General features: G+C 45.1%; 2 protein-coding genes and 1 pseudogene across 2 annotated transcripts; 2 read left to right on the top strand and 1 right to left on the bottom strand.

Moving 5' to 3' along the window:
• Positions 1–3,045: 3,045 nt before the first annotated feature.
• On the bottom strand, positions 3,046–3,993 carry LOC131180026 (probable cytochrome c biosynthesis protein; annotated as a pseudogene).
• LOC131180025 (uncharacterized) lies at positions 3,860–4,958 on the top strand. The gene has a single exon (XM_058147611.1). The coding sequence runs from the start codon at positions 4,332–4,334 to the stop codon at positions 4,548–4,550; it is 219 nt and encodes a 72-aa protein (XP_058003594.1). The 5' UTR covers positions 3,860–4,331; the 3' UTR covers positions 4,551–4,958.
• A 7,223-nt stretch (positions 4,959–12,181) lies between these two features.
• Positions 12,182–17,504, top strand: LOC131180024 (uncharacterized). The gene has a single exon (XM_058147610.1). It carries the CDS (start codon positions 15,603–15,605, stop codon positions 16,407–16,409), a length of 807 nt encoding a protein of 268 aa, XP_058003593.1. The 5' UTR covers positions 12,182–15,602; the 3' UTR covers positions 16,410–17,504.
• Positions 17,505–19,710: the final 2,206 nt, after the last annotated feature.

Below are 19,710 nucleotides of genomic sequence, written 5' to 3'. Positions count from 1 at the left end.
TCTATACTTTGCTATCACAGGAGTGCTTTCATTCCTGCCACCCGCTTCTATAATTGGCTGTTCCTTATCGGCATCTCAAGAAAAAATCTTTCATGATCCATTCCGGAATTGGATAGAGAATAGTTGGGATATTCCACTGGGAGGGAGAGGCGGGGGTGACATCAGAAGTAGGATCGTCGAACGGATAGCAGCATCCCTTTCTCGATGAAGTTCTGCACGATTTGGTTAGTTTAGAAGTCAGCCTGAACTTACTTTGAAGTCTTTGCTCAGCCCGAGCATTCCTACCTTGCCTCGAGCGCTAGGCAATTATCCAAACAAAGGATGGGTGGAATGAGGCTTCAAACCCGGGGCATCAAAGCCTTTTCGGCAATCAATGTATAGACCAGTAATTTCGTAGTATAGTAAACAGGCACAACATCACTGTCAAGGGCATTCTTCTGAGGCAAAAGCAAAGAGTTGGACCTTCGGAGGTTAATTTCTTTCTTAGATGCTGTGTGCAGCTGCCTTCCAACTATCGGAAATCCGTTCCAGTACGGGCGCTGGAGTTCCTTAATGCAGCTGGTGGTCTTATAGTAGAGTGATCCACGGGTAGTTATCTATGAGTTGAGCAATGCCTTCACAATCATCACCTGTTATGACAATGTCATCAACATAAACTATCAAATAGATGCATTTGCCATGAGAAGAATGCCGGTAGAATACTGAATGATCTGCCTCACTTCGAAGCATCCCAAACTGTTGGACAACAGTACTAAACCGACCAAACCATGCCCTCGGGGATTGCTTAAGACCATAAAGAGATCGACGTAATCGACACACTAATCCAGTCTCCCTGAGCAACAAACCCTGGTGGTTGCTCCATGTATACCTCTTCAGCCAATTCTCCATGCAAGAAGGCATTTTTGATGTCCAACTGATGAAGAGGCCAATGAAACATAGCTGCCATAGAGATAAGTAGGCGAACAGAAGCAATCTTCGCCATCTGGTCCGACCTTAACTGTAAACACCCAACGACATCCAACTGCAGTTTTACCCTGCGGTAATGGAACTATCTCCCAGGTACCATTAGTATGAAGTGCAGTCATCTCTCAATCATGGCTTGGCGCCAACCAGGATGAGACATTGCTTCTGACACAGTCTTAGGTATTGGGACAGTAGATAAATTGGAAATGAAAGCATGGTATGAAGGGGACAAACGGTGATAACTCAAGAAATTATAAATAGGATAAGGGTTACGAGTGGATCGAGTACCTTTCCGGAGAGCAATAGGAAGATTAGCATCGTCTGTTAAGGGCTCAACCGGTGCAGGAGATGATGTTGAAGCAGGCAATGAGTCACTGGGAGTTGTCTGTGGACCTGTATCAAGAGAAGAAAGATCAATTGGGTTAGCAGGTGGAGGATTTGGGTGAGGCCGTCTTGAGTAAACCCGAAGAGGAGGAACAATCTTCGGAGCAGGAAGAGTAGGAGTGGGAAGAGCTGTAGTGATGGCATTTTGGTTAAGTGTGTTTGGCGAGAAATATGGAGAAGTTTCGAAAAAGGTTACATCTGCTGAAATAAAATATCTGTTTGTAATGGAATCATAGCACTTGTAACCTTTTTGGAGACGGGAGTACCCCAGGAAGACACATTTGGTGGATTTTGGTTGAAGTTTGTCTTTCCCGGGAGTGAGATTTTGAACAAAACTGGTACACCCAAACACCCGTGGAGGAAGAGGAAATTGATTTTGATCTGGATAAAGAATAGAATGAGGACTCTTATGCCGCAAAACAGAGGAAGGCATACGATTAATTAAATAGCAGGCAGTAAGAACAGCATCACCCCAAAAACGGAGGGGAACATGATTATGAATAAGTAATGTGCGAGCTCTTTCTATCAAATGTCTATTTTTACGCTCAGCTACTCCATTTTGTTGAGGAGTGTGAGCGCAAGAAGACTGATGAAGGATTCCTTGGGAAAACATAAAAGAGGAGAAAGAAGTTGAAAAATATTATTTAGCATTATCACTGATCAAGAAATTAATCAGTGATAATGCTAAATAATATTACACAAAGAAAACTATACAAAGGCTTATCTCTATACCATTAGTCCCCCCGAACCCCCGCGACCGTTACGACAGTTGGACCATTAACGAAAGTTTCGACCGGTTGGAACGATTACGAAAGTTTCCGACAGTTAGACCGTTTGAGAGCCTTGCAAGAGTTTCGAGAGTTAACGACAGGAGAAAACGATTGAGAGACTTGATTACGACCGTTAGAGATTCGCGTTAGCATACTCGATATCGCACAGATCAATTGCAAGGGGGATCTAGATTGAATAAAGAAGATCGATTCATGTGGCTCTCTTACTCCCTTTACTTGATACGATAGAGATCAATCGTTTACTTCAACTTCAATGGATGAACTTCTTACTTGCCTGCCGCTCCTCTGAACTTCGCTACCTTACTATAGTTTTTCTAAAGTTGAATGAAAGTCGATATTTCACTTGCACTTTAAAGACAGCTACTTTACAAAATAAAGGCTTTTTTCTATCGTTTTCCCAGGCCGTAATCACCTATGAGATGGCTTTCACAGGGCTTCTTGCTACAGAGAAATTGCCGTAGACAGCCTATTAAATTAAGGGAATGCTGCTATCTTTAGCTCCTAGTAAGGCGCATCCCTTTGATTGCTTCCTTACTCATAAGAAAATTTGAAATAAAACAGGACTATCAAGTCAGGAATAGCGATCTGGCTTAGCTCATGAACTCCTAAACTCATGAAATCAAGAAGACCCGAACTCGGAAAGACCTTAACTCACTTCAACAACTGGCTTAGAGCGATTAGACAGCTTTCACTTTCAGTGTCACTTCTGAAGTCATGAACTCAGGAACTGGTTTAGCTAGCTTATTCACCCCAGAAAGAAAGAAAGAGATCGAAGAGATGAGCGCTCACTCTATTAATGATAGCTTTCACAGGGCTTGTTACTAAACAAACAGGACCTTATAGCGAGTGTTAGTCATCAGACAAGAGCTAACTTCCCGACTCCCGCTTCACTAATTGGAAGAAAAAGTAGGGCTTCGATCCATTGTGATTTGGTTCCTTGGTGTGGAGAGATCTCCGCCATAAAACTAAAACAGAGAGCTCGTAGGCCTTATTAGATCAAAGAGCGACGTAATTCCACATTCATCCGAAGTAGTCTTTTAGTATAGAACAGAGGCATTCTGAGCCGACTACTATGACTACATGCGCATCTAGTGCAGTGGCTTGGAAGCAAGCTACCTTGACCATCTTCCGAAGTTCTAAATAATCTACTGATCAAAGGCTGTAGGGGCGGACTGCTCTACATTCAGCCACGCCATAGTGACCCCCGAAGCGATCTTCTTCTAGTTGCGGGACGAAATCCGGCAGCCAATTGCTGGCTCTGAATAACCAGCCCAGCAATAAGTTCAATTCTTCCATAACATAACGGGGCGGGGTTGCGCGCGAGCCGAGTGACGTAGGTGCACAAGAGTACTTCGCGCCACAACCATCTCTTTTTTATAGGTTCTACGGACCGATGCCTGCTGCTTCATCTGGGAGAAAAGAATCATAGATATGCCGGTCATTAGAAGGAAGAACCGCCATAAAAAGATTCCTCGTGTATCATCTGTAGCAAAACTATGAACGGGAGCTAGCAATCCGGACCGTATTGAAAAGGTTCCTGAGACACAGCATGGAAGAGTCACAATATTAAGAAACGAGGTCCAAGAATGAAGAAGGGGTAGAATTACTGAATGAATACGAGCTGTGGCTAATACCAGAGGCATAAAAGAAGCATTTTCTACGGGATCCCGAAACCACCAGCCACCCCGACCTAATTCATGATGAGCCCACCAACTTCCTGGCAAGATGCCTACGGTTAAAAACCACCAACATGTCAAGATCCAAATTCGAATTGGTTCCTGGTCCTGGTCAGAGACCACTGTGTTCGCGCCGGCGGTCCAACAAAGAGGCGAAGTAGTGGTATCTTTCTTTCCATTACGAACGACACGCTTCGCCTGCTCCCTCCCCGTGTCCACTAGCGCTCCTGTCCAGAGCGAAGAGAAGGCGAAAAAGCGCCGCCGAAGCAGCATGAGCGGGCTTCTATTGCTACGTAACAATAGAGCAGGATAGCATTTTGCGCCCACATGTTTGAATTTGAGGGTAAAAAGCTCGCTTGTTATACGGGATCCGACGCATCCAGCAGAGCGAAGCAGCGTTCCATTCTTTTCGGCGGCATCCTTCCGCATTGGCGGCGAGTGGAGTGCCACAATTCCATTCATCATTTTTGATCTACATAAGCTAAAGCCCATAGCACTGGCGACGTCTCCGGCATAAATGCAAGGAGGATGTATAGCTGATATAGGATCTTGTGGAACAGGATTTGATTCTGCAAGCGGTTCGGTACGAACGAAGAAATTTCGAACAAAAGGATCAGAACTCGCTGATAAGAAAAGAGAGAAAAACAAAGCAATGCCAAGAGCTCCGTCAATCCGCTTTTCATGGATAGACGAAGCTCTCTCTTTATCATCTCGTGCCAGATGCAACAAAGGATGAGTCCTTTTTCCTTCTCGCGAACCACGGGAGCGCCTAGCGCCCAGAGGAGCAAAGCTCATTTTCCTTTCAGGGTAAAGCGGCGCATAAAAAAGGGCTGGCCCGTCAAAAGTCCGGTTCCTTCGCGAACGAAGTTCAGAATCAACAAGGATTCGTAGAACGAAGGGAGTGTACAACTGGGGCGCAGCCCCACTTTTTTGTTCGTAACGAGGGAGAGATAGAATGGAGTTCTTCACGAAGTTCGAGACAAAGGAATAAAAAAAAGTTTCTCTATGGCCTCCTCGTTTTGAGACATTATGGCTTTGGGGTCGACCCCGGTAACAAAGAAGGAATCCATAAAAACTTGGGATCCGACACCATGATAAAATACTACCCTCATGATTAGACCATGTCCCTGAGATTTGATAAAAGAAAGGTGCATTAGCGGTTAATACGTTGTAATTGGATAAGTTATTAGGAATATGACGGAACGAAAGACCAAGGAAAGAAAGAAGAATACACCAAAATGCAGGTGCTGCACCAAACGCTGGTGGTTGTTTCTTGTTATAAGTGAATGCAACGAAAAGACCCGGAAATAACGAATAATGAAACAATTCATATATTGACATTTCGTGCTCATTTCAAAATTTCTGCTTTGTTATTCCCATCATCCGGTAACCACAGGATGATCCACAAGAAAGGTGGCAGGATTCGAACCTATGGCCGGCCCGCCCCTGACCTGCTGGGTTGGGTGGCCGGGTTAGCACCCCTCGTCGCCTCTGTACCCGAAACAGATGCGCTGCGCTACCCAGCGCGTAACTTTGTCTCCCCTACCACTCTTCTGGTTATGCCATTACCAATCGCGGGTAACACTCGGACCGGCCGCCCCTGACCTAATAAGAACGATTATCCTTATGACCAAACAAGGACCAGCTTACTTACTTCTCGAGCGATAGTTCCACGATCTCGACCAGCAACTTGTTGAGAGTAGGGGCATCCAAGCTTGCCCAACCTAGTAAAGGGGCTTGGAGATAGAGGTGGTGAAATCTAACCTTTGCATCGATGTTTGGCAAGGCGGGTCGCTTGAGTGTCAAAACCAAGCGGTGGTTGTTTTTCCTTGGCTTATCGAACCAGCGTATGCCTATTCCTCCTTTGATGACTCCCAGTAGAGAAAGCCTAAATTTTCCGATGTGGATTGCAAGGAAGTTGGGGATAGACATAGATCCTTCTGCCTATCCGGAGTGTTGGATATAAAGCAATGGTTTTTGTATTTATTATTTCCATTTCCCGATCACTGGAAACAATCTTCACTGGCACAAGGATCTCCTCACAGCAACCTTCACTACGATAGAACCCAACAATGAGTTTACGAAGGCTTCGAGTAGTGCGAGATAGGCTAATCACCAGACTGCTCTGAAATAGGTTAATCGCCGGAGACAAGAACGAGTGAATCTAGTTTCGAGAGCATGCCTTACTATAAACTATAAAATAGGAGGCGTAGAGTTTCTAAGTGAAGGCAAGCGCAACTATCTATTTCATATCCTCCCTGTCAGCAAAGCAGGTCCGCTATAAAGCCTACCGGCCAGAAAGTCCTCAAGAACGGGAAAGCCGACCAAAAGACTATTCCATAATCGACTCTTGTTGCCGAATCGAAGGGGCTTGGCTTGTACCAGGCTCTAGTTTTCTTCGAGCGAGCAGTCTTTCTATCTTTTTGGGTTGCATGCCCAAGGCAATGTTTTTTGTAGATTGAGATGGATTGATCTTCGCTATCGTGCCTCTTCCTTGTACCATTGATGCTGCGGCAGTGCCTAATATGAGTTTGCTCCTGCCCCAGACAGCTTCGAGGTTCCCATCGATCGATTACAGAGGTTTCAACCACTGAACTTGCTTATGCTCCCTTTGATCGAGTGCTATTTCTATAAATAAGATTGAGTAGGAAAAACTTGAATTGGCCAATTTAGAGATTCGCCACCTCAGCTTCTTAGGCACATGAGGAAGCGGTCTAACATCTTTTCAATCGAAATCCCAATCAAAGACAAGTTCTACCAAGGCCAGGATCTGAAAGAGAAGAATCACTTTCCGGAATTCCAAGTGACATTCTTCCTTCAGAAGCTAAAGTTGAATGATCGAAGTCTCCTTCAGGTTCAGTCGAAGAGATCGAAGCGAAGTCATCAATTCAACCATTCGCATGGTCTCCCCTAAGACTGACCTCTTTTCCAAATGAACCGAACCTCGATCCACATTCATCAAAGAGATACGGCCATCTCTCTAGGTTGCACACCCCCCTTTAGATCGTTCTATTCGTGCTTGAAAAACGACCCCATCGGTCCGCTCCTTTTAATGGACATTCTTAGCCGTCCTCCGAGGGTTAACACCCCATAGATCAGATCGTGAACTCTTTCAGACCCTTAGTTTCACTTGGTTGGGGCAGAGTTTCAGCCTGCCTTCCACCGAATATAAAAAAACCTTACAGCTGCCTAATCTGCTGACATCCCCGCGAAGAGAGTCATTCTTTGTGTCACATCCTCGAATTCGAGAGAACGCTTTCCTGTTATCTCTCAAATTATAGGGATCGAGCGAGAGAAAGAAAGAAAACTATTGCACACACCCTCATTCGCCCTTTACTAGAAGGTAAGGCAAAAGCAGCTTAAGACCTTCCTATCACAAGATAAGCCCTCGATGAACCGCTTATAGTATTATATATACTTATATATATATAAATACATTTAAGTATGACTAATCTGACGAAGAATCGTAGTTCCTGCACCTTGCGTGGCGTCTCCCAGTCCACCACGGCTTGCACGCACCTTCTTTTGATCCAACCAACTCAAAACTATTATCCTCTTTCTAAAAAGAGATGAGTGTCGGTCACGGCTGTTATAATCAGGCGAAATGGAACGCTTTGCCGTGTACAAAATTTTTCAATTTGGGTCAGATGCGTATTGTAAGTTCGATTATCAAGTGACCGACCCTCCGTCCACGAGTAGATATTTTGTATTGAATAGTGTAAAACCCAGGAGCAATAGTCAGAGATTATATTAGAGGATTTTATACTTTAAACACACAACTTCCACCCTGTAGTTTTAGCTTGTATATGTGAGAAATTAACAAGAAAAAAACGAGATTTCAAAAAGAATTCAAATCTTCAATTTTTCTGCACAAAACAGGGAAAGAGAATGAACTAGAACAAAGCAGATTTTATTCATTCCAGCACTACAAGCATTTTGTTACATGGGAGTACATCCAATGGGAAGCTTACATACACACACATAGACCAGCCAAACAACTAAACACAACATTACAACAAAGTTAACAAACAAACAACATATTAAGTTAAAAGCAAAACAACGGACTTCTTAGTTGTTTCCGCCTTGTCCCCTGCGGATGCTGGAGGCCGCCCTGACAATCAGAAATTCGCGCTCTTGGATGAGGGCCCTATGAGAAAGAAAAAAAGAAAAGGGTGACCCATAGTATGAGTAGTAAGGACTTTGCCGGGTAAGTACAGAGTAGTAGATGCCGTAGCATATGATCTTTCCTGCTATGAATTAGCCCTTCGAGATGGGAAGAATAGGAATAGGCTTAGGAGTGGAACGCTTAGCTCTTCTTTCCTGGAAGTGAATGAGGAATGATTGTTCTTCTGCTATCGAAGAGACCAAAAGCCTCTTCCAAAGTTTTTGATTACATTGATTTAATTAGCATTACCTAGTAACCTAGTAGTGCACTCGCTACCTTAAATCATTCTAGAAAAAAGGAGCTTCCTAAGACGAGGAGAAGGAAGTAGAATACTGGGATTCACACGCAGCTTCTTAGGACGAGGGTGCAGTAAATCTTACAGTCAACTCTCCCTATCCATGTGCGTGCATCTCTGTATCACTGAGCTTCCTTCGCTTGCTGACTCTGCCAGGGCAGCCAGGAACCGTTTGGCTGATCACTCGGATCTATCTGCTCGTAAGTCGAATATTAGGTCCCCTCTTTATAAAAGATCTTCACTTAAGTATCGAGACAGGAAAGATAAGCGTGACCGTGCCAGTTCATTGGAGGCCGAATATAGAGCTACCTCTGACAATCTCAAATAGAAGTCCACTGAAATATGGAAGCTCCAGGATAATAAATTGTAGCAACTCCCGCACCCATTAAATTAGGAATGAGTGCACCGACGGACCATGATAAAAACAAATAGAATCCTATCCTCCCAGAAATTTTAACTTTTTGTTCCTTGAGAAATAAGATAACAATCAATATTGTGGAGAAGGCTCAGTCTCTCGTCTCCAAAAAAGAGACATTCGCTTACATCTTGGTTTGGTGTGGCTAACAGGCGACAGAAGGATGACGGCTTTTATTGGGAACGTAGCGTAGAAAGGGTTCTCCGCAGTGAACCAAATGATCTAGCCAATCATTCTCCTAACAGTCTACCGATTATCCAAGTTTGGTATTCTGTAAGTTCCTAGGTCATATCGCAATTACTCCCTTGAGAGTAATATCTGTTCGATATGCAAGTGGTCTAGTCACTACCTGTAAGGCAAGCTCCACAGACACCTTACTACTTTCTAAGCTTTCTCTCTTGTCTCGCCAATCTAGTATTGCCATATAAGAGAACTGTCTTGCTGGGTGGAATCTCTTTGAAGGATATCTTTCCCCGCAAATGCCTGGCCTGCTCCTTTGCGGTACCCTTTTCCGTTCCTCTTCTTACCATCTTTCTTGAGTTGGGAAAGCGGCTTTAGCTCATTCCCTTTGAATAAGCTAATAACAGAATTTCATAGATAACGGAGACTCTTTCTTTTCTGAGGAACGAATCTCCGTAGCTCAATAGCAAGCAAGCTCTCGGCACTTACTTACTTATGAGGAAAAGGATGGAGACCGCCCTTCTTTCTTCACTATCTGGCTATCGAGAAGATAAAATTGAAATGCAGGGGAGTCAGTCAATAGGCAGAAAAGTAACCCAAGGGAAGATCATGTCACTGAAGACCAAGCCACGAGCTAGCTCAGTTAGAACGAAATTAGGACTACTCTCACGACTATGGACAGTTCTCCTTCCCCCCCACCACCTACCTTCCCTGAACGAGCTCTTTCTATCCGTTCCTTTCCCTTACTTCCCTAAAAGCTGGATCTATCTCTTCCTCCGAGTCGTGCCTCACCAAAACTAGAGATTTTCTTACAGTCGTGACATCGCTCCGCCAGACCCAGTTTGGACCAGGGGGGGTAGTGACACTTGTCGTTCAAGATAAAGGGGAACGATCCGCTTTCCGAACCACCACCGTTGACAAGTCTCCTTAACGAAACAGAAAAGGTCACCAAGGGGCCTTCGCTCGAGGTCTGGAACGGAGGTGCGCTCCTATACGCCCTCTGTGCAGTGACCAGAGGGGAAGACTAGAGCAGACGAAAGCATCCGATCGACCACTCATCCAGCCGGAAAAAGAGACCGACTAGCGATATAGTGGCGGGGGACCCTCTATTACGATTTTGCATTACATCCCACCGGGAAAGCCACCAGCTATATCGCAGAAGAAGGGAAAGCAACTACTTAGGACATACCCCTTCCAGGAACATCCAGTACTTATGATACTGAACAGAGCAGAACTACTTCTCTATGTGCCCGGCGACAGCAAAGCTTGTTGGACTATTGAATGACTTGGTTGACCCAAGAAAGAAAGCATAGCAGGAAGGTAGCTCTCGAGCAAGCCCTGTGGAAATCAATCATCACTTTGTGGATTACCTCAAAAGATTAGCAGATCAAGATCGCATTTCAGGGACTACAAACAACATCGATAGATTGGCAGGATGAAAACTAGAAAGCAACAGTGTAGAAGGTTCCTCGCAACTCTCAATATGTTAAAAAATGACTATACCTTTGCCTAGCAAAACACGACTTTCGGAATCTTTCGTGTCCCAAAATTGGATGTTGGAAAGCCCACCCTCAAATGCTATTCTGTCTATAGAATATTGAACCTGTTGATGAACCCAACCAGGAGACCTCCATTCTGGTTTAGCTCCTGCCTTGGTACGGGTATAGGTAGCTCGCAGACGAGTCCAGCTCAGAGATTTCATTTTTGAGGTCTCATCAGGGACCTTATGAAATTCTGAATCGCGTTGTTGGCTCTGATAGAGCCCTTCTCGAGTGAGTTTCGCTTGTCCCCGAATCCCTCCTAAAGATAGAGCTTGATGGGGAGAACCATGCTTACCACATTCATCTGAGGTCGGTAGCGAGCTCTGCGCAAGTGAGATACCTCTGCATTTGCATGATGGTGAGGCTGATCCGTGGGGAGTGCGAAACGGTGGCGTTGGGAAGTTTTCCCGCGCTTTCCTGGTCCTTTCGAACCAGATATTTGAAAACCTGGAAAAAGACTTTGGCTACGATTCGATCTCGAAAGCCCAGACTTCATAAAAGGCGACTGACTCTTCCACTGCTACATGAACCATCCGCTCCTTTTCCGATTCAGCTCCTACCTCGCTCCTTTCATTCTTTCTTATCGATTCGCTTGCTTCGCACCACCCACCTTCTCCTCTAGAAATTGCATAAGAAAGGGACGTTAGCGAGAAAAGATTAATGAGCTAATTCCTACCTCCAAGATCTGAGGTACCGTTAGTGATCCACGAGAATTCCCCTGTCTTGAAGACCCTTTCCTTGCTTTCAAAGCAAATCCTGGGGCACCTGGCTTTTACAGCCCTTTCTCAGTGGATTTTCTTTCCTGGCTTTTGAAACCTGATCTGAAGGATCCTGGGACTGAGTAGAGGAGCGTCTTCGGTGCAGATTGAAGAGCGAAGCTTCTTCTTTTTTCAGTGGATTAGTGAGAAATGGCGAAAAGTGTAAGTCAAAATGCCTGATTGGCTAAACTTTTTTCTAGGGCTTCCAAGGGATGAATCTTGTTCAATCTGTGGATTGGTTATAAATTGCTAAAAGTGTAGGTCAAAAAGCCTGATTGGCGGAGTTGAAGAGTGAGATAGCCGTGTCAGTTTGAATGTTTACCGAAGGGCTAGGCTAAAGCTCATAGTGGCTGCTACGCTCCTTGCCTTTCAGTTCAAACCGGAATAAAAGCAGGCACTTGCCAAAGCCCTCACCAATCGCTAACTCTTGTGATCAACGCACAAAGAAATCGATAGCTATGTACCTTTTGGCCTTTTTTTCATCCCCATCCCTAAAGCCCTTTCTCACTGGTTGTCCAAGGGCCTACTTGACTGTTGAATGAAATAGGAAGAGAGCACTCTGAATGGAGGATGATATCCTGAAGGTGATGCCTATGCGAATAGAGAGCACAATGGGGCGTGTCGCTAAAGCTGATGTATGAGACCCTCCCTTCTGTCTAAATACTAAATAGCATCCTTCAATCCTAGCTTCATGAGGGCAGCCTCACTTTTTCTGGGATCTCGCTTAGAATAGAACCCTATCGCGAATAGGAGAGGGAGCCGACCGACCAGATAAAGCCCTTTCAACGCTACGCCCCTTGCTTCTCCTTCCGCCTTGGAGCACCGCTTGATTGATGAGAATGCCACCACCTTGCAACTAAGAGATGGTTAAAGCCATTCTGTGAAGAGAGAGGGCAACTCTACCACGGAGTCTCTCGCCCAAGAGTGGCATTAATAGCCCCATAGAGAAAGGAAGTTGCTGAAGTCCCTACAATCTTTCTTAGGGGACCAGATTACCTACTTCTGCCGGCGGGGGGAGAGTCCTTAGAGTAGTTCCAACGCCTGTGGTAATAGGGTTAGGCCTGTAGACTCTTCCTACTGCCAAGTCAAAGCTGACGACCGCTTATGCCGGCAAGAGCTGGGGATTGACTATGAGCTGTAGTCTTTTGATGACTTCTTTCTACGGGACTTCCTTTTTCTCCTTGTAAGGGAGAAAGTGCCAGAGAGTCATTTTGGGAGCATAAGGTGAGGACGCTAGTTTAGGCTCAACTTGACTTCCCTAAAGTTCCTATCCCTTACTAAAAAGCAACCTAGAACCGATCTCTGCTAATAGAAAACGATGAGTGTTCGCCCTTGGTCTACGCGGATCAGGGGCCCAGCTAACGCGTGAAGATTGAGATACGCAAGACACGAAAGAATTCTCCTGCCGAAGGGAAGGCGCTTCTGTCCTTCTGTCATTGCACGCGTGAAAACCTTCTCGCTTCGCACCTCTGCCCGGCCCGTTGGTTGAGCGCAATTACGTAGAGAAAGAGAAGATGCTTGAGCTTGAGATAGTAGACGGTCTAAAACTATAGCTGTCCGGAAAATCGATAGAATGTCCAGATTTCCCAAAAATCATTTCCTGGAAAAGTAGTATCCCGAGGCTAAAAGTAAGTAAGCAACCAGTTCCGTTCAAACACTGACTTTGGTAGAGGGATTAAGCTGAGTTTGGGGGGTACCTTCGGCAGGACATTCAGTCCTGACCCATTGTCAATAAGGACTTTGGCGACGGTGTGAGTTTTGAATTTGATCATGGCATCAATCTTGCCATGATCTTTCATCTCATGACTGAAGTTGACCATGAAGCCAGTGAAGCAAAGGCTTATATCCTGGTTTCAGAGGGAGCTTGTGCACATGAATCAGAAGGGATTTCTTCATTTCAGAGTGGCATTAGTGCCATTAGATTACAAAAGCCACCAACCAACAAGCCGATTGCGCAAACGCCTTAAAAACTCTAGTAGCGACTAGCTGATAGAGATGCTGCCTCAGAAACGGAAAAAGCATTTGTTGCAGCTGGCGCGGCGCATAATCTATTTGTCTATTCGTCAGAAGGCAATCCGTAATTAGCTTAGATTGGTGCGTTCGCCAAAAATCCGAGTGATCGGGATCTAATTCCATCATACGTTCGATCATTTGCCTTTTCAATTGAGCGGTCTCCCGTGCCTGCTGGAAAGGCAGATCGGGATTCGTTCCGGGGGGATTTGTCCCTTAAGCGCCTAAAAAGATGTTCTTCCATGTGACGACGTAGCTCCACTTCTTCTGAGTCAGGCTCAATCTCTTCCGCTGGGGGCACATTTAGATCGAGAGGCGGCCGCTGAGATGAGCGAGGAAGGGAATGGGAAGTGGAAAGATCTGCCCAGTAGCATGGATTGACAACCCTCCATAACATCTTTCAAATTTTCGTAATATAAAAAAAGAAATGAAAGAATTTCGTATGTAATGATATGGTATGGGGAACGTAAAGCTGATGCCTCCCCGAGTTATCACTCTTTTTCTTCCTGTTATCTAGCTTAAGGATGGATGCCATGCTTACTTTTCGAGTTCGGGGGCGGGAAGATCTACTCATTCAAAGGGAAAGCGCACCCCTCTATTTATTTTCTTCTCAAAAGAAGAAGAGCTAGTGGAATGGGCCCTTACCTCATGCCAGCGGGGGAAAGAAAAGAGGCCCACTACGAGAGGAGAGAGTGATTCAGCTGCTAACAAGCGCAGGTTTTTCATTAAATGAATGGTTATTCGGGAAACGTCTGTTGATGAGGAGGTTATACATAGTAAAAAAAAAAAGAAAACCAGGGGGCGGATTCAACCTGGGCTCCGTTCGAAGAGACGAATAATGGTCCTTCTCCCTCACATGCTCCTTCCCATGAGCAACTCGGTTGGCTTCGTGAACAAGAGCGCTGATCACCGGAAGATGAACATTGAAAGGACTGAAAGCGTAGCGACGGGATGTAGATGTTGATTTTGGAGGTCGCGTACTTCTTTAGTTATAATGCCATCGACACGGTTGAAGCTTCCACTTTTCTTTGGTCCCAACATGACCGACCAAGCGTAACGACCGCAGAAGGTACGGCCGGAGAATTCATCTCCAAGTCAACAGCATGTCGGGCAGGTCCTGAGGAGGATATAGCCGAGTGAGTCTCAGACTTGTTCTCCCTTTGGAACTTTCTGGCTAATGACCTGTCGAGGACTCTTCAGTCAAGCGCATCCGAGCAACGAAGGTCGAGCTCCAAAATTCAAACGAGAATGAGGGTGTGAGATCAAAGTGAGACATGGATCGTGTGTTCTAATAGGTGACCAGGCCAAGGGACGCTGTCGGAATCGCCCGGTTAAGTTGGACAGCAGTGACTCACTTTCTCTCCCGAAAGGGGACCGCTCCTACCTCTGGGAAACGATCGGCACGCAGACTAGCTATATTAGCAGTTCGGGCAGGTCAAAGGTGATCCTCCAATCCGGGGAGAATCGAGAGGGACCTAAGCGGAGCCGATGAGTGATACGAACAAAGGGGTTCCATAAGTAATTGGAGGGACCATCGATTCTTCGGACGTCAGCTGAGAGGCCTAGGAGATTAGACAGTAGGGAACCGAAGCCAAGAGCTAAACATATGCATGGGTGTACCCTCCAACTCCTGCGTTGGCGTGAGGGGATTTGGGAATCATAGAGGGCGTATTACCAACGGAACCCCAAACGTGAGGTGGTCAGTCCTACTCTCTCGAGTGCCTTTGCAGTTAGTAGCGGAAAGAGAGAATTCCCTCTACAATGACGGTACGAAATCGATCGGAGACTAGGAAACGAATCAGTTCGTTTGACCGGTCCTTTCGATTGCTAAACATCATTGGATAAAAGGGCAGCGAAGGCTACGCTACGGTCGGAGATTCATCCCAGGTCCCCTTAAGAGCAGGCGCGTAGGGTAAAAAAAGAAAAAATAAGAAGCTGCGTGTGAATCCCATCTAAAGCTCTTTCCTACTTACTTAATTATAATAGAAGCGTTGGCCTATTGGGAGCTTTCGGAAATCACTTTGCAGATCAAGACCATAGGAACAGGGAAGAAGACGGGAGAAGACCTTATTTAGATGGATTGGTAGCGCAGGTGGCCCTCTAGAATGGAGTTCGGGCAGTGCTCTCACTTACGGGAAATGAGGGTAGGGGGGTCGCAGAATTCGGGACCTAACGATGTTCGCTTCGTCACATGAACGGGAGCGGACGATTCCCTCGTCTCTCCCTTTTCGGGGAATGGCTGCAATCACAAGCAAGTGATTGAATGAGTGGGGGCTCCGAAAGCACATGCGGGATAAGCAGGTGTTTCAGGAGACGGTCTAAAAATGGGTCCGGTCCAGAAAGAAAAGAAAAGAGAACTCTCAACAAGCTGGAACTAATCAAGATCAATAGGAAGAGGAGGAAGAGGATCAAATCAATATTCTTATGACGAGCATCTATTTGAATCGATCATTTCCAAGAGCTAATTCCAGTTTTTCCTTATTCCGAGGTAACGCCTTACAATCTTCAGTCTTACGCTTAAGGGGTAAAATGTTCTTGTTGGATGCAGGACTTGGGACCCCCATCATTTGTATGCAAGATGAGCTTACAGGAGTGCCAAAAAACCGAGCCACCAGGTTTGAGAATAAAGTGGGTTCCCTGGGTAAATCAATGATCAAAGAGCGAGCAGCCGCCAGGTTGAAGAAAAAGGATGTCGCCTGGTATTTTAAGAATAAAGTGACCGCCTGCTTTTTTAAGAATAAAGTGGCCGGTGAATCAATGATCAAAGAGCATATTTTGGAGAGATTCTTCATCGATCTAGTGGCCGGTGAATCAATGATCAAAGAGCGAGCAGCCGCCAGGTTTAATGATTTGGTGGGATCCACAGATGTAGTGGCTGGTGAACCGCTTCTTCTTCCACGAAGATTCATACAAATCCGAGCTTGGATGGAACTGATAAAGATTTGGCGAACGAATAAAAAGGTCAAAGGCTTTTATATTAAGAAAATCAAGGGAGGTTATTCAGTAGCCATCGCAGGTTTCATTACTTTTCTTCCATTCCGTCCTCTCAAAAGGAAAGGAACATGGAAAAAGGAATCGCGAAGGCGATGGCGAAAGATAATGGAAAGGCGAAGGCAAATGGAAATGCAAAGGCGAGCGCTATTGAATGGTCGATTCAACATCGAGCGCTATGATCCCAAATGGATGAATATTGTGGTGTCGCTACCAGCGGAAGATCAAAGAAGAACTTGATGAGCGAAATTTGCTGACGAAAAAGAGCACTTTTTCAATTCCGAAGCCTAGCCTCTCCTGTAACACTCTATCACCTTAATCCATTCTTTAGCCTTTCCTGTAACACTCTATCACCTTAATCCATTCTTTTGTTGAAAGAAAGTAATTCATAGACAGCTTTGCTTGCTAGCACTGAGACATACTAGACTAATTGGGAAGTCTTAGCAAGCAAGTCGATAGATAGTAGTAATCGATTCGATCTGATCTTCTTCTTCTTACTTGATGTCAAGTCAAGAAAGTGGAAATGAACTTACTTATTGGCTAAAGTATAAAACAAAAACCAGATGCTTCGAAAGCAGACTCCTGTCCGACCAAACACAAAAGCTTTCCTGTAATTACCGGAGCGCTTTTGCAAGGAACTTCCATGAGCAGAAAGAGCGAATTACATACCTTACGAAGGTAGAGCGTTTAGCCACTCAAAATCAAGGGTTACTCCGTGGTAGGATTAAAGTCGACGAAGGAGTGCAACGCTTCGTTAAACTCTCTGATTCTCGTTCCTGTCTATTCCACTCGTACCTTAGCTGGTGTGCTTCCTTAATATAATAGGGGTGCTCTTTGCTAACCAAAAGATTTTTTTGTCTTTTTCCCTTGACTGTACTTGTTCACCTGTGCCCGGTAAGGACTTAATTAAATGAAATGAAATTACGTAAAGAAAGAAAGAGACTTTCGGAAAGTGGTTCAGGTAGCTCCAGCGGACTGTAAATCCGTAAGAGCCGGGCATCTGGGACTGTAAATCCTCATGCGGTTCGACTCCGCACCCACTTAAGACTGTTCCGCCGCGGGTGGCGCCCAGATAAGAAAGCTTATGTTCCGGCGGATCGAAATTTCCTATTTTGCTCAGTCAGAAGGAAGGCTAGCTATATGCTTAACACATGCAAGTCGAACGTTGTTTTCGGAGAGCTCAGCTGGTTAGAGCAAAGGACTGAAAATCCTTCGTGGTTCGATTCCACTTCGAGCTGTTGAGTTGGCAGTGAAAGTGTCATTCCTTCTCGCTGGGAGTGCACTTCATCGAGTTGGAGGTACATTGGTAAGTAAGCGCTTCCTTCGATTGTGAGATCCTTACATGCAGTCTCTTGCCAGGCAGGGGAATGGGAATCCTTCTTTTGCCTTCCCGGCTGGGCTTTCTTTGTTTTGAGTTTGGAGGTGATTGGCAAGCGGAGGAATGAATAGCAGGATAGTTTGGAAGGGAATTGTTTGATGTTAGCTCGCTAGGAACGGAAACGGAACCTAGAGGAGAAGAGGAAGAGTTCAGTTCTGGTCTTTATCTCCTTTCTCCTTGCGCCCAAGTCTTCCTTTCGTGCCTTAAGATCCACTTGTTGGGGAACGAATAGAAGGTTTTGGGGTGATTTTTGACTTACGGCTTTAGATATGCGTATGGTAGAAGAGTCTTATGTGTCGGTTTGGGAGGTCCTCTCTAAGCTTGCCTCTGTTCTTTGCATCTCGTTTCATGCTTTAGTTGATCAACGTAGCCCTTCTCTTTGCAGATGGGCAAATTGTTCAGCAAGCGTTATGTTTCGAGACCACGTCAGGATTAATTTGATAGTAAGTTGTAAGAAGACTGACTTCCACTTCCGATTAACAATCTCTTCCTTCCCTTTGAAGTTATGAGCATTCATTTCCAAATTCTGAACGTTCATCTCTCTGTTAGTAGTTGTTGGAGTACTGTGGAAATCTTAGAAAACTAAAAAAAGAAATGTAAACTCCCCTATTTCCTCCTTGTGCTATTCGCGCTATCATACTCCTCATACCATATAGCAATGGCTCGGGTCGACCTATTGAGTTGAGAGACGGAATTTTATTTTCCTTAATAAACTGCTCATTTCACACAAACCCTGTCTACGAAGCAAGGGAATCCTTATTCATTGCCTGAGGTGAACAGACGCTTAAGGAAAGGCTACTTCTTTATGAACATAATTAACTAGTCCATAAACCTATCTATAGGTCCAAGTAGACTGCCATTATCTAGCCCGATTCTGGACAGTTTCAGTTCTTTAGAAACGAAATTAACTAGTCCAATCACATGTATAGTGGTCGGAGGAATCTTTCTTCTAACGAGAAATGGTTATGAACTGCCAAGGTCAATGCATCTTCTTCCCCGGCACAAAAACTGTTCAGGAAGTGAATGAAGCAGAAATATACACATTAGTCTTGGAGTTAACCTCAAGGGAAGAAGTTTATGTTAACCATACCACTAGGACAGGAAGGGTCTATCAACCGCCTCATTTGCAAGGCAATGATCCCCAAAGCACCGCTTGGGCTAGAGAAAGGAAAGGGCGGACGTGCCCGAGTACGACATCTTAGAGCAGCTTAGGAAAATCCCGGTTCCATTTGTGAACTGCTCAAGACATCCCAGAAGCACACTGACATCTTCTTTAGTGTGCTAAAGTCAGCCCACATTACCAAGGATACCCCACCGGAAGGCCTGAAGGTAATGATAGGGCAAATCTCCGCACCTCAACCCATGACCTTTACTGAAAAGGATGCAGCGCATACAGGCCATCCGCACATGTTGCCTCTCTACATAACTAACTACATAGAGGATTTCGAGGTTCACAAGGTGCTCATAGACAAGGGTGCGGGATTGAATCTTTTCACTAAGGACCGCAGAGACATGCGGGTAGGACCAGTGCTTAAACCTCTTCCACTCCATGTCATTGACGTCAACTAAGGACAAGGACCAAAAGGTTTTCCAATCCTTCAATGGTTCGTCCCAAGAACATAGAGGGAGAATCTAATATTCCTGTTATTAGGACACTTCCCTTGGCTTTTATCCTTAGGCTCTTTCCCATCGAAGTCCTTGTTTGGCAGGTGCTCTTCGGGCAGATTCCACTTCGAAAACACTTTTTGTTGACTTGACTTTAGGGTCCAGGTGGAAGTAGTCAGAAGTGCTGAAAAGCAGAGCTATTTCGATCAGAAAAAAAAAGAGCTTTCCCCATCTTTCACATACATACCCCACGAGCACCCTCTATTACCGAAAACCTTTCTTATTTACAAAACGGGGGCAGAGGAAATTACGAAGACTTCACTTCAAGGAGAGAAACGTAGGCACGAGACCTGCTCTTCCATGATCCTTGATTACTTTTGAAGAAAGCAAGCCAGGTTTGGACGTTCAAACAGTAAGGGTGAGAAAGTTCTTTTATGATTATGTTATTTTCTTGTTATGGAGATGTTCTTCGTTTCGCTACGACTACTTACCTTTCGCCTTTAATATGCCTATTCATCTAACTTTCATGAAACCCCGGGAATTTTGGCATAAAGTCAA

The sequence above is a fragment of the Hevea brasiliensis genome, chromosome 5 (genome assembly GCF_030052815.1).
Source record: "Hevea brasiliensis isolate MT/VB/25A 57/8 chromosome 5, ASM3005281v1, whole genome shotgun sequence".
Classification (NCBI taxonomy): Eukaryota; Viridiplantae; Streptophyta; class Magnoliopsida; order Malpighiales; family Euphorbiaceae; genus Hevea; species Hevea brasiliensis.
Note: the sequence above shows the minus strand (reverse complement) of the source record. Positions and strands in the feature narration are given on the sequence as shown.

Excerpts from the sequence above, each read along its gene's own strand:
- LOC131180025 (XM_058147611.1), top strand. The coding sequence starts at position 4,332 with ATGCAAGGAGGATGTATAGCTGATATAGGATCTTGTGGAACAGGATTT.
- LOC131180024 (XM_058147610.1), top strand. The coding sequence starts at position 15,603 with ATGACGAGCATCTATTTGAATCGATCATTTCCAAGAGCTAATTCCAGT.